Here is an 18708-nt window from a genome sequence, read left to right as displayed (position 1 = left end):
TGAGACCATATCTCAAAAATATCATAAAGCTTTTTTTTTTTTTTTTGTCATTTTGTCTTTTTGAGACAAGGTCTCCCTGTAACCCCAGCTGGGCTAGAACCCACCATGGAGACCAGGCTGGCCTTGATCTCAGAAATCCACCTGCCTCTGCCTCCCAAGTACTGGGATTAAAGCTGTGTGGCACCATGCCCAGCATCATTCTTTAAAAAAAAAACAAACTTATTTTTATGTGTATGTATGAAGAGTGCCTGCATATATATATGTGTATGTACTATGTGTATGTCTGGTGACCCTGGAGGCTGGAAGATGGCGTTGGAGCCCCCAGGAACTAGAGAGTTACAGTTGCAAGCCACCATGTGGGTACTGGGAACTGAATCCAGGTCCTCAGCAAGAGCAGCAAGTGTTCTTAACTGCCGAGTCATCTCTCTCCAGCCCCAATAACTTACCATCTTAATGAATGCCAGGAAGTGAGCTAAGTGTTTGACACATATTGCTTCATCTACCCTTCACAATCATGTGGCAGAAGAAATATGGTTTTGCAGAAGAAACTGCAGTTCAGAGGCATGCCCGACTCGGCACAGGAGAAGCAGAGGTTTGTTTTCGCTGCCGCTGCAGCTCAAAACCTGTCCACTGAACCATGGTGCCTCCTGCCTCTCTGGCGTTGTATGCTGGACAGCCCAAGCTGACTGTGGACACACATTGATTTTTCCTTCTGTAGGAAAAGCCACAAGTCCTGACCCCCAGCTCCAGGAACCAAGAGTTGAACAGGAAGAAATATAGGTCCCAGCATGACCAAATGATCTGCAAGTGCCTTTCTCTGAGCATATCCTACGCCGCCACCATTGGTGGCCTGACCACCATCATTGGCACCTCCACCAGCCTCATTTTCCTGGAGCACTTCAACAAGTAAGTACCTCAGTCAACAGGTACTTACTAAGCACCCTCCATTGGTGGTTGGGCCAGATTGAGAGTAGGTGCTAGGAGGTAACAGGATACAGGAGTAGCTCCTGGGTCAGTTGAGGAGAGTGAGAGTCCAGGATTCTGCTTGGAAGGCTCATTCATCTACAGGGAGGAAGTTCCTCCCCAAAGGGGTGACAGTGATGGAGCAATCCGGAAGATAAGGCAGAGTGAACTAAATGGGAACTTTCCAAAGAACAGAGCACAGCGAGAGGCTCTGAGGAAGGATAGTGGAACACTCAAAAGAAATGACTGGACAAAAGTGGCCAGAGAGGTAAAGGAGCAGGGTTAACAAAGGGTTCAACAAGAGAACTTAGGTAGCATGTGAGAGGCCGTGAAAAGCCAGGTAAGGGGGTCAGCGTTAGTTCTGAAAGCATCCTGTGTGAAGAATGGAGAAGAGCTTGGAAAGGGAGTGTAACAAGGAGGGTGTGTGAGGCAGCTTCAGCCGTCAACCTGACACACCGGGTGGAGAAACTAAGGAATTTCTTCTATTCTACTGGCTTCTGGCCATGTCTGTGAGGCCTTTTCTTGACTGTTGAGTGATGTGGGAGGGCCCAGCCCGCTGTGGGCAGTGCCATCCCTGGTCAGGTGGTCCTGTGTCGTGTAAGAAAGCAGGCTGAGCATGAGCCGGGGGAGCAAGCCAGTAAGCAGCATTCCTCCATGGCCTGTGCTTCAGCTCCTGCTTCCAGGAGTTCCTACCCTGACTTCCCTCAGTGATGAACTGCGACCCGGGAGATGAAAGATAAACCCTTTCCTCCCCAAGTTGGTTTTGGTCAGTTTTTATCACAGCAGTTGAAAACTAGAACAGAAGGAATTTATGGAGAGAGCTCCTGGTGGCCTTGGAAGATGGCAGGGAGGAGAAGCAGTCACATTTGAGAGATCCTTGAAGATAACCTGATGGGTCTTGGTAGAATGTGTGAGGGCCTGAGAGAGGAGAAGCATCCTTCAGCTGCTGATGGCACTGAGCAAAAAGATGAACGATGGGATTTGGGGCAGCTGGTCTTGTATGTCTACCTTTTCTCCCAAGAGAAATACTGAGGCTGAAGGCAAAGGTTTAGTCTGTGGCCTACAAGCCAGCACCATGAATGTATCTACTGTACAGTGACATGGGGACACTGTGCTCAGAAGAGCCTCGTGCCTAGTTTGACACTCAGCTCTCCAGATCTAGAAATTCTTAAGGTAAGCAAGGTAAAATTTCCATTTTACCACTTGGTAATGAAAGCCTTAGGAGTGGAGGATGAGAACATGGACAATATATAAAGTAGACCACATATGAAGCGCAGGTATTTAAGACAGACTTGACGAAAGTAAGAAGTAGTCCCAGAGAGAGGAAACACAGGAAAATCTGGTGACATTTCACCCATGGAGTGGTCCAAGAAAGGAATGGTCAGCCAGTGATGGCATACAATAAGGATAAAATGTTCCTGTGAGATTTGTGACTTACTGGTTACTGGTGGCCCATGCAAGAGGAATTTGGTCAGGTGATATAAAAAGAGGCTGGATTTCAGAGAGCTGAGGAGATGGGAGGGGGAGGAGACAGAGGGCCAAGAAAGGAAGGAGCGGTGTTAGGGAGGACGAGGGGAGCAAGAGGAACGTGTAAACTAGAAGGTGTTTGAACAGTGTAACGGTTCTGATGGCAGGAAAGTTAAAGACTTGGGAGAAGGGATCATTGGTGGGTGATGCCACTGGAAAAACATGAAAGGATGGATCCAGCAGAGTAATTCATTGGAGACTAGAGGAGAGGCAGTTTCCTTCTAGCAGGACTGAGAGGGAGGAAAGTAAATGGGGAAGAGAGGGAAAGAATGAAAGGGAAAGGAGGTAGTGGGAAAGGCAGGAGGGCCAGGGGAGGGGGGTGGCCAGAGGGAGTTTAAGACTCAACTCCCCAGATCCAGGCCTCGTGGACCACTCACACCATCTGCTCTCTCCAGGCTGTTCTTGGCAATGGTGAACAGACTACCCCACCATTCATCCTGGTTGTTTCAAAACCCTACAACTTAGTTAAATGTGTTTGTGTGTGTGTGTGTGTGTGTGTGTGTGTGTGTGTGTACTTGAAGATTCTAAGTCCTGGTTCTATTAATCCTCAGAATCTTCATGATGCCCCAGAGCCTTGTGTCCCCTTCAAATCTGTCATGATTTTATAACTAAGAACACCAGACTTTCCCCTCTACTCCTCTCCTTCCTTTCTTGGACTTCCAAAGACTTTCCATGTGGGACTGCATCTTCCTTTCATTTGACGTCTGTCTTCAATACCTAAGCTTCATTTTTATGTCACTTTTTATACGCTACATACTCTTGTCCTCCACTCCTACGGCTTCCAGTACCAAGGAGCAAAATGGTTGCCATTTCCATCCTCTTAGTCCTGCTGTATGCCTTCTGAAGGAGCATCCCCAAATACCCTGGGGAAATACCTTCCTCTTTTCTAAGCACTGACCTGACCTTTATCTTCCAGCCAATACCCAGCAGCAGAGGTGGTGAACTTTGGCACCTGGTTCCTCTTCAGCTTCCCGATCTCCCTCATCATGCTGGTGGTCAGCTGGTTCTGGATGCACTGGCTCTTCCTGGGCTGCAAGTGAGTACCAGGGCCCTGCTAGCAAAGCTTCGAGGTTCTCATGTCCATCCAAAGGCTGTGGTCCAAGTGGGAGAGCTCTGCTCAAAGCGGGCATGCCCAGGAACCAACAGGGGGTGCTCCCGAAGTGCAGGGGACCAGATGGGAGCTGGCCATTATCTCTAAGATTTCATGAACTATGCACTTCACTCTCAGTCCACAATGAGATGTGGCACCCACATGGCAACGCACAGCCCTCTGCAACTCCAGTTCCAGGGGATTCAATGCCCCTGTGCCACAGCACACACACTGTGCACATACATACATGCAGGCAAACACTCATACACATAAAATAAAAATAACAAATACATTTTTAAAAAGAAATGTTCTTAATTCCAACTAAATGCCAGGCATGGTGGCATGCACCTTTAATCCCAGGCCTTGGGAGGCAGAGGCAGGTAGAGCTCTGTGAGATCAAGGGCAGCCTGGTCCATATAGTGACTTCCAAGTAGGCTGGAACTAGGAAGACCCTGTCAGAAAAACAAAAACAAAAAACAACCAACTAATCGCCTAGCAGCCCTATCTGATTTACAGATACCCTGAACTGGAGAGCGTCCAAAGCAGTTTCATTGTCCTCACATCATATAGATATATGTTGCCAAATAAAAGTCACCTTGTTTAATTTTATGGACAAGAGTGATTTATATTTAGTAGTTTGCATGGAATGTGCTCGTATCCTTCAAAATAACAAGCTAGACATGACCCTTGTAACATTATCTCTAATATTAGTTTAGTAAGCCTTTTCTTCATAACCATCAGTCTACTCTAAATTTGATTAAATTTAAACATACAAAGGAAAATACATATGACATTTTGCTAGTCTATGGAACCCAACACTGTTGGCCAAGGAGTATTTTCTTTTTCATTCAGCTCATTGTCAAACCAATGATGGCTGTATAAAACAGGCCAGTATTGTCATATAAAAACTAGCAACTGGAGCTGAAGAAATGGCTCAGTGATTAAGAGCACTGGCTGGTCTTGCAGAGGACCCAGGTTTGGTTCCCAACACCCCACATGGTGGCTAACAACCATCCATAACTCCAGTTCTAAGAGAGCTGATACCCTTTTCTGGCATCTGCAGGTTTGCACGCTTGTGATGCATTTACATACATGCAAGCAAAACACTCATACACATAAAATAAATAAATACACAAAAACTAGCACCTACTTTTACCCCAGGCAAGCCTTGTCTCACAAATAGATGTACATATACATACATGCACACCTCTGTGTATTTGCAACACACAGACAGGTGGATGGATGGATAGATAGATATGTAGACATATATACCTCACCACTCTAACTCTTTTACTCACAAGACAGTTGTATAGAAGCAACCACACATAAATACCCAGGTATGCACCCGTAATATATAACCTCACACTGATATACCCCAGCCATGTCCAGATGGATATACTCAAACTCCAGGGGCAGGTTCAAGGGAGGCTGGGCAACTAGGCAAACAGAAGATGTATAAACAGGAGACAGAGGGAGAGAGGGGCTATGTGTGTGAAGAGGAGACAGAGACCACAGTAAGGTGTAGTCCAGCTTCATTTTGATCTCAGGGCCTCGGAAGCGTGTTTTCTTTACTTTTGTCCTCATTCTCTTCTTAGCTTTAAAGAGACCTGTTCTTTGAGCAAGAAGAAGAAGACCAAAAGGGAAGAGTTGTCAGAGAGGAGGATTCAAGAGGAATATGAAAAGCTGGGGGACATTAGGTAAAAACTCCATTCCCTTTTCCCCTTCCCAGCACAGCAGTGAAGCAAAGCACAGAAGCAGCCTTGTTCCTGATAGTCCCCAACACTGGTAGAATTATCCAGAACTCTGAATCTAAGCCTTCAGAAGATGCTATTTAATACCAAAGCCAAGCTGGCCCAGATTTCAGTGGCTACCCTCTTTGGAATCCAAGGTGTAGCAGTGGTATAGGGGTGGAATGTCTGGTGGGGCAGCTGGAGAAGACAACAGAGACAGTACAGCCACTCTTGGAGCATGAGGGATTACTTACAAAGCAAGGACTCCATTGGGCATGGTGGCCCATGCCTTTAGTCCTAGCACTCGGGAGGCAGAGGCGGCGGATCTCTGTGAGTTCAAGGCCAGCCTGGTTTACATAGTGTGTTCCAGGCCAGCTGGAGCTACAGGAAGACCCTGTCTCAAAAAAGACTAAAAAAAACCACCACAACAACAACAAAACAAAGACTGCATTTCTTAAGTGGGCCACAGTGGTGATCCAGTCATTCACCTCATAGGAAGGTGGGGGATGGGGTGCTATATTTAAAGCATAAGGCAGCATCAAATACAGACTTGAAGACAGAAAGTCCAAGACATCACTAACCAACCCCCAGACACTTCTATCAGCACTCCCACAGTGACTCAGCATTCTATTTAATTCTATATCACCTCTTAGAGCAAGTGCTCTGCAGAACTTTGGGTAAAATGATTCGGGTAGAAACTGTATTTTCTTAAAGTGTTATGTTATAATAGAACAAATGTTCACTGTATAGAATTTACAAAATAGAGCAAATATAAGAGAAAATTAGAATTCACTGTATCCTAGTGTTAGCTATTAAATGTTAACATGATCTGTTTATTTCCATGTTTGTATGTGTGCACAAAATTACGTGATAAAGCTAGGGCACAGCGATACGTGCCTATAATCCCATCTACTCCAAAAGCTAAGGCAGGATGATAAGTTTGGGATCAGACTGGGCAACTTAGAGCCTATTTCAAAATAAAATAAAAGAAAATAAAAGGGAGCTGGGATGTCAGTGCAGTGGGGGACACTTGCTGAGCTGCTGGCACTGCTGGGCTCAAGCCTCAGTACTACTAATCTGTGGAACACACATACACACACAACCACTTTTTGTAAAGTTCCTTCACTTAACCTTCTGCTATGATTATGTCCCAGTGTCATCCATTCTGCTATGGAAACATGACTATTACTGGATGCATCCCATTTTACCATAGTTGTACCAAAATGTATTCAATGTCATGGAGCCTCATTGGATAAAGAACAAAATGGCTGTTCCTATGTTTTAATAGGTAATAATTCACTGTGCATGGCTAGTGACTATCTCAGATGAAGGGAATGACCAAACTTAAGGTTCCTGGCATATGCTGTAAATCACTTAAAAAGTTCATACTTCTACCAGCACAGAATCTGAAGGTGCCCACTGCATCGCATTCACGGTGGAGGCTGTGGATGAACTACTTTATTCATTCATGACTCAGCTCTTTTCTTCCCATCTATAGTGCTCCAGGAAAGTTGGCTACTGTCATCTTCTCCGGCATTGCTCAGTCAGTCCTTTCCCCAATTCATCATCAACCATTCTAGTGCCTAAACAGTGACTATGTTTTATGCCCAAAGTGTTGGAGCTCTGAATAGGAGCTTCCAGAAGCAAAGTAAAAAAAAAAAAAGCTGAAAGTTCCTAGTTCCTGAAATGGGTCTTTTCGCTTTATCTTACAGCTACCCTGAAATGGTGACTGCGTTTTTCTTCATCCTGATGACGGTACTGTGGTTTACCCGAGAGCCTGGCTTCGTCCCTGGCTGGGATTCTTTCTTTGAAAAGTAAGTGATACTATTTCCTCCTGAAAAAAAAAAAAACACCCCCTCACTTAGATTCCTCAGGCAGTAACCACGGGTTACACAACCCAGGAAACATTTTGTCCCTGAGAAATCCGCTCTCTCTAGGGAAGTGGCAGGATGGAGCCAGGAAGAAAGCAGTGTCTGGGGTTGGGATCCGGGGATCCAGGGCTGCCACTTACCAGCTGTGTGACCTTAGCCATCTTACATAAGTTCTTGGAACCCCAGTGACCTCCTAGGGTATTAAAAGAGTTAAAGGATAAACATCTATAAAGTACTAGCTAAAAAAGACTATGATCACCAAGAACCTGAGGAGGAAGAAGGCACCAGGAGAGGTAGACACGAACACCACTCATATTCCCAAATGCCAGGGTGCAGGCCCCAAGCTCTCCAAACACCAGTATGGAGGCACGGCCCTCTCAGGGGTGAAACTCATCCTTTGCAATTCTTCCTTCTCTAAAAAGTTCCTTATAGTCTTAGAACTCACCACAACTACTAGGCCCATCACTTCACACCAAGACACCCCCTATTCCCCCACTAGGCAGGCCCTGGCTCTACATTAACCCTGTCATGAATCCACCATGGTACAGCACAACTAGCAAGAAGTCAGGGTGTTGTCACCATCAGGCTAGGGCCTATGAAGAGGTGCTGTGTTCAGACAACCTGTCTTGAGACTTGTGCTATTCTGGAGGATTCCTGACCTGCCTCCTCCAGCCATGCTTGTGTCTTTGGTAGGAAAGGCTACCGCACTGACGCCACAGTCTCTGTGTTCCTTGGCTTCCTGCTCTTCCTCATTCCAGCAAAGAAGCCCTGCTTTGGGAAAAAGAAAAACGGTGAGAGATGATTCAAGGGACAAAGCTGGGGGTAGTGTTATTCAAAGAATACTAAGTCAGAATTTCCAAAAGAGACTTTCCAAGGCCTTTAGACCTCTCCCCAGACAGTACAGCTATCTCCCAAACCCTGCAATTCACCCCTTTTTCATAAACCCTGTCCCTCAGGGCTTATCTGAGCCTCCATTTCTTTCGGTGATCCAGGGGCAAACCAGGAGCCCACCTTGGGGATGGAACCCATCATCACATGGAAGGACTTCCAGAAAACCATGCCCTGGGAGATCGTCATCCTAGTGGGAGGAGGCTATGCGCTGGCTTCTGGCAGCAAGGTAACTAACTCTTCAGTTCTTCTCTTATTGGTTCACTATTGGTGCAGAAGCTTTCTAAGGAGTCTATTATAGCCCTAAGAGGGAAACCCTGAAGTTTCCAAGGAAGAGACTGATGATTACCAAGACAGTGGGAACGACGACAAAAGAGCAAAACACATGTCCTGCTCCTCCCTGACCTTCTTAGTGTCTGAGACCAGAATTACAGACCAGTTGTGCCACATCACTGCCACAAGAAAAATGTCTATGGGATGTTATAGCCATTTCTTTCTGGGATGTCACAGCAATGACTTAGGTAGACTGTAAGGGCCCATAGAGACCCCCAAATGACAACACGGTGGGTTGTCCTTCTGTTAGTCCATATACCTAGACTAAGTCCCTCAGACTCTTAGCTGAAGCTGATGCAAGGCTGCTTGACTTCCTGGCGGGGCACATTCCAGTTGAGATGTTTTTAGTAAGGCTGGTGGGAAGCTCCACGTGATAGAAAGTATCCTATGAATGAATCTGTTAAGGTTCAGACTGTTTCTCCCTCTACCTCATCTACATGTACTAATCTGCCCTGAGCCTGGTACACTTCCGATTGCCCATTCCTTGTGGGCCTCAATGCTATCTTACCACTGACAACCAGATTTCAGAATCCTACATGGGAAAGGATCCTCAAGGACACCCAGCCCCATCTCCCACCGAATGGGTATTTTCCCTTCAGGACATCCTCCACGCACACCTCCACTAATGGGGTACTCTCTATGCAAAGAATACTTGTTTCTCATTTTCAGCCCATTTCTCATTTTTTGTGTGTCATCACTGTTGGTTCTGGCTCTTTTTTTTTTTTTTTTTTTTTTTTTTTTAGCTCTCCTGGGTTAATAATTATTAAAGTAATAAATAGGCGCTGTCAATATCTTTTTCCTAGTTAAAACTCCCAAGCTCCTTTAACCATTCTCATAGGTTACCAACCTGGTCCCTCCCCTTAGGACATACTACAGTTTACCTTGGCTATATTTAAAATATTTTTATTATTTTCACCCCACGTATATATGTGTATTGCCTGCATGTATGTGAGTATACCCATGTTGTGCAATGCCGCCGAGGTCAGAAGGCGGCTTCAGATTCCCCTGGAACTGGAGTTAAAGACGGTTTGTAGCCACCATGTGGGTGCTGGGAATTGAACTCAGGTCCTCTGCAAGAGCAGTCAGTGCTCTTAACCACTGAGCCATCTCTCCAGCCCCACCTTGGCTATATTTAAATATGGTCCAGGGGTGTCAGTCTACTGGATTAGTTATATTACCCACACCACTCTCATTCTGTGATTAGGCATCAGCCTGCAGAGTGGTTTTTTTTTTTTTAATTTATTTATTTTTATTGCCGGGCGTGGTGGCACATGCCTTTAATCCCAGCACTCAGGAGGCAGAGATAGGTGGATCTCTGTGAATTTGAGGCTAGCCTGGTCACCATAGTGAATCCAGGCAGCTGTGGTACAGGGAGATCCTGTCTCAAAAAGACCAAAAGAATTTTTTTTTTTAATTTTATGTGAATGAGTGTCTTGCCTGCATGTATATAAGTATACCATGTGCATGTGATACCCATGGAGGTCAGAAGAGGGTGTCTGATCACTTGGAACTGGAGTTAAGACAGTTGTTGGCTGCCATGTGGGTGCTGGGAACCAAACCTGGGTCCTCTGCAAGAGCAATCTGTACTCTAAGTCATCTAAGTTTTCTAGGAGCTTTTATAAGGCTTCCTTGGCACTTGTGCCGACATTTATATTGAAATTGTAATCACATACAACTCTTCATCCTTTTCATCGGCCAACACTATTAAATTTCAGTTCCTACAGTCCATTCTGTAGGTATGATGTCAACATTTCCAATTCCATGTACAGGATTTTATATTTATTTTCACTGAATTTTAGTTATTTGTTTGGCTTTAGTCTACCCTGGCAAGACCTATGGTTTTAAAAACCAAAACTGTATATGAATTATAGACAATACAGTCCCTATTGACTTAACTCGTTTTAATACTAGAGGTAGTCTACTGTGTTAGTCCTACTGAGCCTGAAATTAGTTCAGAGTTTTGACACAAGTGAGGAAAATCCAAGGTAAAATGTTTTCATACCAAATATTTTTGTTTTTCTCAATGTCTATTTTTATTGAACTTTTGTGCATTTCATATAATATATCTTAATCATACTTAGACCTCCTCCTCCAATTATACTCCCCCAGAGGTCCTCCCACTGGATTTCATGCATTGTTATATATGTTAAGGCCTACTGGGTCAAGTTTGTGTACCCAGATGTCCCTCAGATTTTTACTTTATGTGTATGAGTGTTATGCCTGCATGTAAGTGCGCCTGTGTGTACAAGGCCCATGGAGACCAGAAAGAGGGCTTCAGATCCCCTGGAACTGGAGTTTCTGACAGTTGTTAGCTGCCATGTGGGTGCTGGGAACTGAACCTAGGTCCTCTACAAGGGCAGTGGGTGCTCTTAACCACTGAGCCATCTCTCTAGCCCCTACACTAAATTTAAAAAAATTAAAATTTCCTTTGTTATGCTTTTTTCTAACGTGGAGGTATTTATCATTTTATTTCGAATTTTAGTATAAAAGATTTGTTAGGAAAGTAATTATCATCAAATTATTTTACTTTACTCACAAATACTATTTGGATAGCATCATAAATAAACCTCCATTGTTCCCTTAAAAACACACTGTTTCTAACTCATCCTAACTGCTCTTCCTCCCCGGCCTCTGTCCAGTTCTCATGGTACAGTGGCTGACAGGAAGGAACAACGACAGAGCTCCTGAAGGCTGCATGGAGCTACACCAATTACTAATCACACAAGTTCCACATACTATATTTAGAACTCTCAGTCAGAAGAAAAGACCTCTCTGGAGACATGGCTTCAACAGAGAGAATTCTGAAGGCCTCTGGTCATCAACTGTCTATGAGCCTGTCATGAGGTGGTGAGGGTTCCGTACAGGTCATATGAGCTTTTGATGAATTTGGGAAAGAAGAGGAAGTCAACCTTCTGACAGTGTAGTGTAGGTGGTCTTTAATAGTAAGACACATAGAGCTGGACCTGAAGCTTGAGGAATGACAGAATGCTCCCCCTTGCTTTATGCCTCTGCTCTCCATCTCTTTATTGCCTTTGCAGTCCCTAGGGTACTACAGGAAGAATCTGAGCATGCCCACCATGGAGGAGAGAAAGAAAAATGCATATGGCAACCAATCATTAGTGTCTGTCATTTTTTTTAGGAGAGGAGGGACAACCCTCACCATTGACAGAGGGAGGCACAGAATAAAGTTGTCAGAGGTTGGAAAACGGGGGAGAGTGACATCGATGGGCAAAGTTAGGGGGTAAAGACCTCCAGCTCTGCCAGAACAAAGCCCTAGGAAGAATCATGCAGTCAAGGGGGATAGCTCTGAGGACCAGGAAACCCAAAGACAAAATGCTGTACCATCTTGAGACATTTCTGGGCTATAAATTGGATCTAATCATAAACAAGGTTGGCTCTGGTCAGGCTGAAGATTGGATGAGCCCTGGTGGCCCTTCCAGCCAGCATTCCTGACCCTGCAGCCTAAGAGCTCCCTCTGGAACACGCATACTCATTCCTTCTCACGGTGCCGCTCCCTCCTGCAGAGTTCTGGCCTCTCCACATGGATTGGGCACCAGATGCTGTCACTGAGCAGCCTCCCGCCATGGGCCATCACTCTGCTAGCATGTGTCCTGGTGTCGATTGTCACAGAGTTTGTCAGCAACCCAGCCACCATCACCATCTTCCTGCCCATCCTGTGCACCCTGGTGAGTAGGGCAAATGCCCTAAGGGCTGCAGTTTCCATAGTTATTCCCTGTCCTCGCTCACTACCCACAGTGTTCAGTGACCTGTTCAACCCATAGTTTAAAGTAATTTTTTAAAAAATACCAATTAATAAATAAAGATGCATCAATAAACCATAGCAAGAATTCTAGAAACACTTTTTTTTTTTTAAAGCAGGGAATAGTGTGTTTGGGGCCAGCCTGGGCTACATATTGAAATCATCTCAGGAAAAAAAATCAACACCTCCAAGCAGCCTCACTCTGGCCTCAGAAAAGTTTGCTATGTTTGGTATAATAAGTGAGGGGAGAAACTGCCAGATCTTGGCCTGTTGAAGAAGCCCCCAAAGTAATGCACTTGACTAATGAAGTATCTGAAAATGTAGGAAATGAAGGTCCCTACCCACCTCCAGCAACCCCTCCTGCTCCATGTACGCAAGCTCCCCCTGGCCACTCTGCTCACTACTCAGATGTCTCCATCTGCCTCTGAGGCCAGCCTGGTCTACATAACGGGTTCTAGGTCAGCCAGGGCTACATTGTGAAACCATGCCTCAAAGAGAGACCGGGGTGGGGGGGGGGACAACAACCAAAAAAACAAAACAAAACAAAAAGCCCATGGCAATACTCAAAGTGAGGCCATGGTTTCAAATCAAGCAATTATCTGCCTGGGGATGGGGGGGGGGGGGTCCCTCAGTTCTATACCACAAAGGTGAGGCATTCTTGCTTCCATTAAAGCAGCCTACTCATGAGATTTTGTTTGAAGAAAGAATAAACTTCAAGAACCACTGCATTAGGGCCGACAGCCCTACCCCCTGCCCCAAGTTCAAACATCCATCCTAGGAAGTGCCTCTAAGTTTCAGCCCATTCGGGTTGCCAGGAGCACTGCATGCCCTAGATGGCTAGACAGCAGGGCAGCCCTAGCACATGGTGTCCAAAGCCAAGTCATTGCTTAAAGCACATATGTGGACAGGAAATGCCTGACTACTCTGAGTTAATGTTTCTGTTGATTCTCTCTTCTAGTCTGAAACTCTGCACATCAACCCGCTCTACACCCTGATCCCAGTCACCATGTGCATCTCCTTTGCTGTGATGCTGCCCGTGGGAAACCCCCCCAATGCCATCGTCTTCAGCTATGGGCACTGCCAGATCAAAGATATGGTGAGCTGTGGGGTACCCTCCACCAGGCCCTGCTCCACGAGGGAAGGAATGGCTGGCTATGGAGGGTTTTCCTGGAGTTCCTAACTTCATAGCAGCCTCCCAACACTCTGCCAGTGTGAGGAAAGAATGAATCTTGCAAAAAGTTTCTTGGTTAGATTATAAATTGGAAATAGCAGTGTATTTTCCCAAACCCTCAAGTGGAAGAAAGCTGGATAAGGGATAAAGACAGTTGGGCTGGGCACAGACTGTGGCCCTGTTCCAGAAGGCGTGAGCTTGCACAAATCTTCACTGAACAAGTGCCGATTTATTCATGGACAGTGAAGTATGAGAAAGTCTGTGAACCTGGGGTGAAAGGTGTTCTGTGAGAACAGGATCCTTTTGTTCCATTTTCACCCAAGCAAGAAACTTCTGAGGCAACAATGGTAAAATGAACCGTCCCCAATTCAGTTTTAGTTTTCAGCTGGGCTCACAGAAGGTGGCTTTGAGGAGTCCTTCTGTGGCTGCCTTAATTGGACATGTCCATTTCCACTACTCAGCCTGTACTCACTGCTGATCTTAATACCCAAGGCTGACCAGGAGTCAAGGAGAGGATAAACCAATACAAATCACTAAGGCCCAAGTGTCTGAAATAGAGTCCAGTCACCTTGCTGAGGTGAAAACACTTTTCTCAGCAACAGTATAAAACAGCAAATGGAGGAAAGGAAGTTATTGGAGATTCTACCATTAAAACTGCTCATCCAAGTCATCTGGGCTACTTCGGTGGTGGCTCACGGCCATTCCTCTCTCTCCTCTTACTGCGTATCCTACAGTTCACTCCCTGAGCTCTTCCCAACTCTCCTGCCTTCCATCTCCCCTTGCCCAGCCCAACCCTCACTCCTAGCCTATACCAGAGTCTAATGATCAGACAGTACTTGTATTGGTCACGCCTCTGTTGCTGTGATAGAAGCACTGACCCAAGAAACTTATAGAAGGAAGAGTTTATCTGAGCTTGTGGTTCCAGAGGAATTACAGTCCATCATGGCAGGGAGGCATGGTGGCTGGAGGTGGCTGGAGCAGGAGCAGCAGAGGTGAAGCTCTCACATCATCACACAGGCTCAGGAAGCAAGAGCGCGACTGGAGATCTGGCAAGGCTTAAGAACTCTCTAAGCCCACCCTCAGTGATGTGCTTCCTCCAGGATAGCACATCTAAAACCTCCCAAAACACCTTCTAAAACCTCCCAAAACATCACCACCATGTGGGGACAAAATGTCCAAATACCTGGAGCCTATGGGGGACATTCTCATTCAAACCATCACAGTACTTGATAAAGGGACAGGCAGACAAGTGAGTTAGCAACGGGTCCTACTCCAAGCCTGGATGCTAACATAAAAGCTTCAATTTCCTCATCTGCTAAATGAGACGGTTCCAACTGGATACCCCCTGTCGTCCCTTTCAGCTCCACAGGTCCGTAATTTAGTACTTTAGAACCTACCCATCATCTACTGGGAAGCATCCTCACACCACAAAGCCCAAAATGACTGAGAAGTGTGGGTCCTAGCCAGAAGGCGGGAGGACATATCCAGTCATTGGCTCTGAACAATTTTCCAGCATCCATTTTTTCCCTTACAATAGTTCCAGCTTACTACCAGCTAGAGGACCTGTGTGGGCAATCTGCTATGCACTTGGTTACTTGATGGAAAAATGCTAGCTGTGCTAACACTGGGCCCTGGCTCAGCCAGTCCATCATCCCTCATATTTCTATTCAGCCTGTGTCAATGTCACAGCAAAAATGAAATGGATCCTGTCAGAGGCACACTTCCCTCTCAAAGAATAAGCCAAGGCCCCACTGCAGCTAGGAGGCTTGTGTCACCCTCCTGAGGAGGGGCAGAGCAGAGGCAGCTACTTCCCTAAGGGACCCAAGGTACTCTACACCCCTCAGCTGTTCCTAAGGGGAAAGGCTAACAGTGGCAAAACATGGCCCTTCCCACAAGTTCCTATTGCACACGAGCACTTAAGAGGCTCTAAGAAGTTCCTGCTCAGATCTCAAGTTTAATCCATTTCCCCATCATTTCATTGTACAAATAACATTCCAAAAACCTGGTTTCCCAAGGAACTACCAGGCTGTTAGGCTTTCACTTTATATATAGAGTGCAGCAAGCATAAAGCAGCAATCAATCTTATCACCCTCTCCTGTTCCCTCCCTGACTTCCCAGTCCTACAGTTCTGTGTAACTTGACAGGGCAGCACTGAAGCAGCCCAGGCCACCCCTGGACCAAGTCAGAACCACATAGGTTCAAGTCTTAGGCTGAGCCGGGAAAGGATTCACTTGGGCAATCTGCTGGCTCAGAATGAGCAGGGTTTTCTGGTTTGTGTCTTGCAGGTGAAAGCTGGCCTGGGAGTCAATGTCATTGGCCTGGTGATAGTGATGGTGGCCATCAATACCTGGGGAATTAGCCTCTTCCACTTGGACACTTTCCCAGCCTGGGCTAAGGTCAGCAACATCACCGATCAGACCTAACCAAGTGGACAAAGTAGCACGACCAGAATTGAGCCACAGGCAAAGAAAACCACCAGGAGCACACACCCAGAGGATATCCCTGCCACCAGATTCCACCAGCCACCAGACGTGTCAGCTGTTGCACCTCCTTCCCCACCTGCCTTTCCTTAGCACCATCACTCAAGAAAACCCACTCTCTGGCTTCCTTGTGCCCACCCTAACAGCTGATTCTTTCTGAAGACAGGAAAAGTTGCAAGCCTGTCTTAGTTGCCCTTCAAGGTGAAGCTTCACCAACTGCCTGGCCTCACCAGGTTTTGTTATCTGTAATACCCTCCTAGGAACTGAACTGATACCCAGACAATTGAAACCCGTGACCTGTCTTCTGGGGGGATAGTGTAACCTAGTGCTCTCAAGTGTTTCTATCTTGCCTGTACAAAGAGGCAACTCTCGAGGTGATCGGAACTCTTTTATCACTTCTTTCATTTGCCTCAAGTCTCTCTCTTCAGTGGCTCCCCTTCACCTTGGCACCAAATTCCTGTAACACAAAAATGTCTCCCTTCAGAAAGAGGCAGGCATTATTCTGTCAAAGGAAAGGGAAGCAGAACATGAAAACATCTTGAGATTAGCACCTCTCTAGCCACTTGTCATTAATGGGAAATGCCACTGCCTTGGCTAAGTGTGGGGAGGAAGGGAAAACTTTCATACCTGTTAGGGACACCAAAACTACAATTACAAGCACAGCAGTATTTCTGATATGTTGGCTTGCTTCTCCACTTAATGAGTAGAACACAAAATTCATAGTACCCAAAGGTCCAACCGTCAATCACTTCCTATGAGGCCGTGAGCCCTTTGAGGGGAAGATGTGTCTCTTGGGTTCTTATAGTGTAGTAACTGAAACTGCTATAAATGTTCCTGATAAGAAAAATCATTGGAAAGCAAGCCTTCCTTCCTCCTAAGGACCATGACATGTTCTCCATCAGATGTCCTTGCTATGTGGCTGGAAGGAACTCTCTATCCCTTCTGTTTTCTGCCATTCTATACTTCTGATTTCACTAGCAATTACTTGCTAAATGTATCTGTGGAAAGTGGAGTTACTATATGGTTGCAACAATCTAAAGTTACTACTTAGGTACATACAATTCTCCCATGATAATTTACTTGTAAAAAGTCACACGTCTAGCTTACCAGGAGTGTAAGTATGAGTTTTAAAATTCCTTTTGTGCCAGTCAACACTTACATGATCCAAAACTGTGACTGACCAGGTTTAGCCAGGAGTATGAGTACTTCTGCCCTTCATTTAGCACTGGCAGTGTCTGGCCAATCACAATAAGGAAGACCTTATGAGCCCATAAGCACTGGCAATGTTACAGATGGCTTGAACGAGCTGACATCCACATCCCTACATTCAATTTTCTTTAAAATGTTTTGAGTATTGTCAAAGCAGGCAATCACATTTCTGAACCATTAAAGAACTCAGACACTAACTCCCTAGGTTAGATGATAAGACAGGCATAGATAATGCAATTCTGGGCATATAAAAAGGAAAAAGAGAAAATTTGACTCAGAATTATGTGGACTTGGAATTATTGGCCACCTATTTGAGACCCTCAAAGCAAAGTAATGTCAACTCCGCTGTTGCCAGGGCTCCATTAGCTGATGCATTCAAGGAGCTGACTTAGAAATACATTCATTACAATCTGATCTACACTCAACAACAGTGCTGTTCTTTCCTAAATCCAGATTCAGGCCAAACAAGACTGTTTAGTGCAATGATGGGGCAGCGGATGTGATTAATAAACCCTAGTCACCGGGCGTGGTAGTGCACGCCTTTGATCCCAGCACTCGGGAGGCAGAGGCAGGCAGAGCTCTGTGAGTTCAAGGCCAGCCTGGTCTACATAGTGAGTTCCAAGCCAGCTGGGGCTACAGGGAGACCCTACCTCAAAAAGACCAAAACAAACAAAAAAACCCAGTCATCTAGAAATCACTCCACTTCCAGCCCTTCTCTTGCTAAGACTTGATTTTTATTTTGTATATCACACTGTATGTGTGAAAATGTGATGTTTGGTCATCTTGCATCAGCTCATTTTCCAGATGCTCAAACAGCCAATGATAGTAAGTATGGCTGCACCTTATTCTCATAGGTTGCATATCAAGTTTGCTTAAAGTTGCCTTGAAATGCCTTTAAGTTCCCCACAGTAAGTAAAGGCTGAGAACTTTTGCATCGGCATTTTCATGTCATGAAGACTCATATTCATCACCTTTTTGGTTTTTAAAAATTGCTACTTTGCCTCCAATGTCAGATGTTTCTTGAACTAAACATCAAATAAAGTGCAGCTGACTCCCTATATCTGTGGATATTGTACATGTGAACTCAACTAACTTCAACAGAAAATCCTGGGGAGGGGGGGAAATGCACCTGTATCAAACTTATCCATGGCTTCCCTATCATTGCTTATTTCCGTGGTATATGCACTCTAGTATGACAAGTAATCTACAGATGACTAAGCGTATATGGAGGGTAGGCACAGGCTAGATGCAAATACACACCACTGTATCTAGAAACTTGAGCATCTTGGATTTTGGTGTCTGCAGGGGGCTGGTACCAATCCACCATGAATGCCAAGGGAGAATGTAGTTAGTTGGCTTCACTTGTGGCGACTGTATGGTTGGCAAAAGTGACTCTGAACACTTCCTCTCAGTACTGCAAGATGCCTGAACCACTAGAACACAAAGGTACTGAGGCTACCTAAGTACACAGGCAGCTCACCCTGGGGCTGCCCTTGCTGAATGAACAGGTCCTGTACGTCTGTGCATGTAGGATGAGGCAGCCTCACTACATCTCTCCCAGTCCTGCCCTGGGAGGCAATGACTCAGGCAATTCTCCACCCTGGGCTCTTTCCACAAAATCTCCCTCTTCTTTCTTTCCCTTCCACAATGCCTTACAGAACTGCCATTCATTGCAACTTCCATACT

General features: G+C 45.6%; 1 protein-coding gene across 1 annotated transcript in view; it reads left to right on the top strand.

The window, feature by feature from the left end:
- Positions 1-18074, top strand: part of Slc13a4 (solute carrier family 13 member 4) — a 47088-nt gene extending 29014 nt beyond the window's left edge. Inside the window, exons 8-16 of the mRNA XM_008823469.2 lie at positions 719-906; positions 3407-3526; positions 5176-5277; positions 7023-7124; positions 7875-7972; positions 8174-8298; positions 11927-12088; positions 13121-13258; positions 15619-18074. Of these exons, the coding sequence (XP_008821691.1) occupies positions 719-906; positions 3407-3526; positions 5176-5277; positions 7023-7124; positions 7875-7972; positions 8174-8298; positions 11927-12088; positions 13121-13258; positions 15619-15756 (1173 nt within the window). The 3' untranslated portion in view covers positions 15757-18074. The remainder of the gene's footprint in view (positions 1-718; positions 907-3406; positions 3527-5175; positions 5278-7022; positions 7125-7874; positions 7973-8173; positions 8299-11926; positions 12089-13120; positions 13259-15618) is intronic.
- The last annotated feature ends 634 nt before the right edge of the window (positions 18075-18708 follow it).

This window comes from Nannospalax galili, unplaced genomic scaffold (assembly GCF_000622305.1).
Source record: "Nannospalax galili isolate Female #2095 unplaced genomic scaffold, S.galili_v1.0 scaffold307, whole genome shotgun sequence".
Classification (NCBI taxonomy): domain Eukaryota; kingdom Metazoa; phylum Chordata; class Mammalia; order Rodentia; family Spalacidae; genus Nannospalax; species Nannospalax galili.
This window is presented reverse-complemented; position numbering and strand designations above follow the sequence as displayed.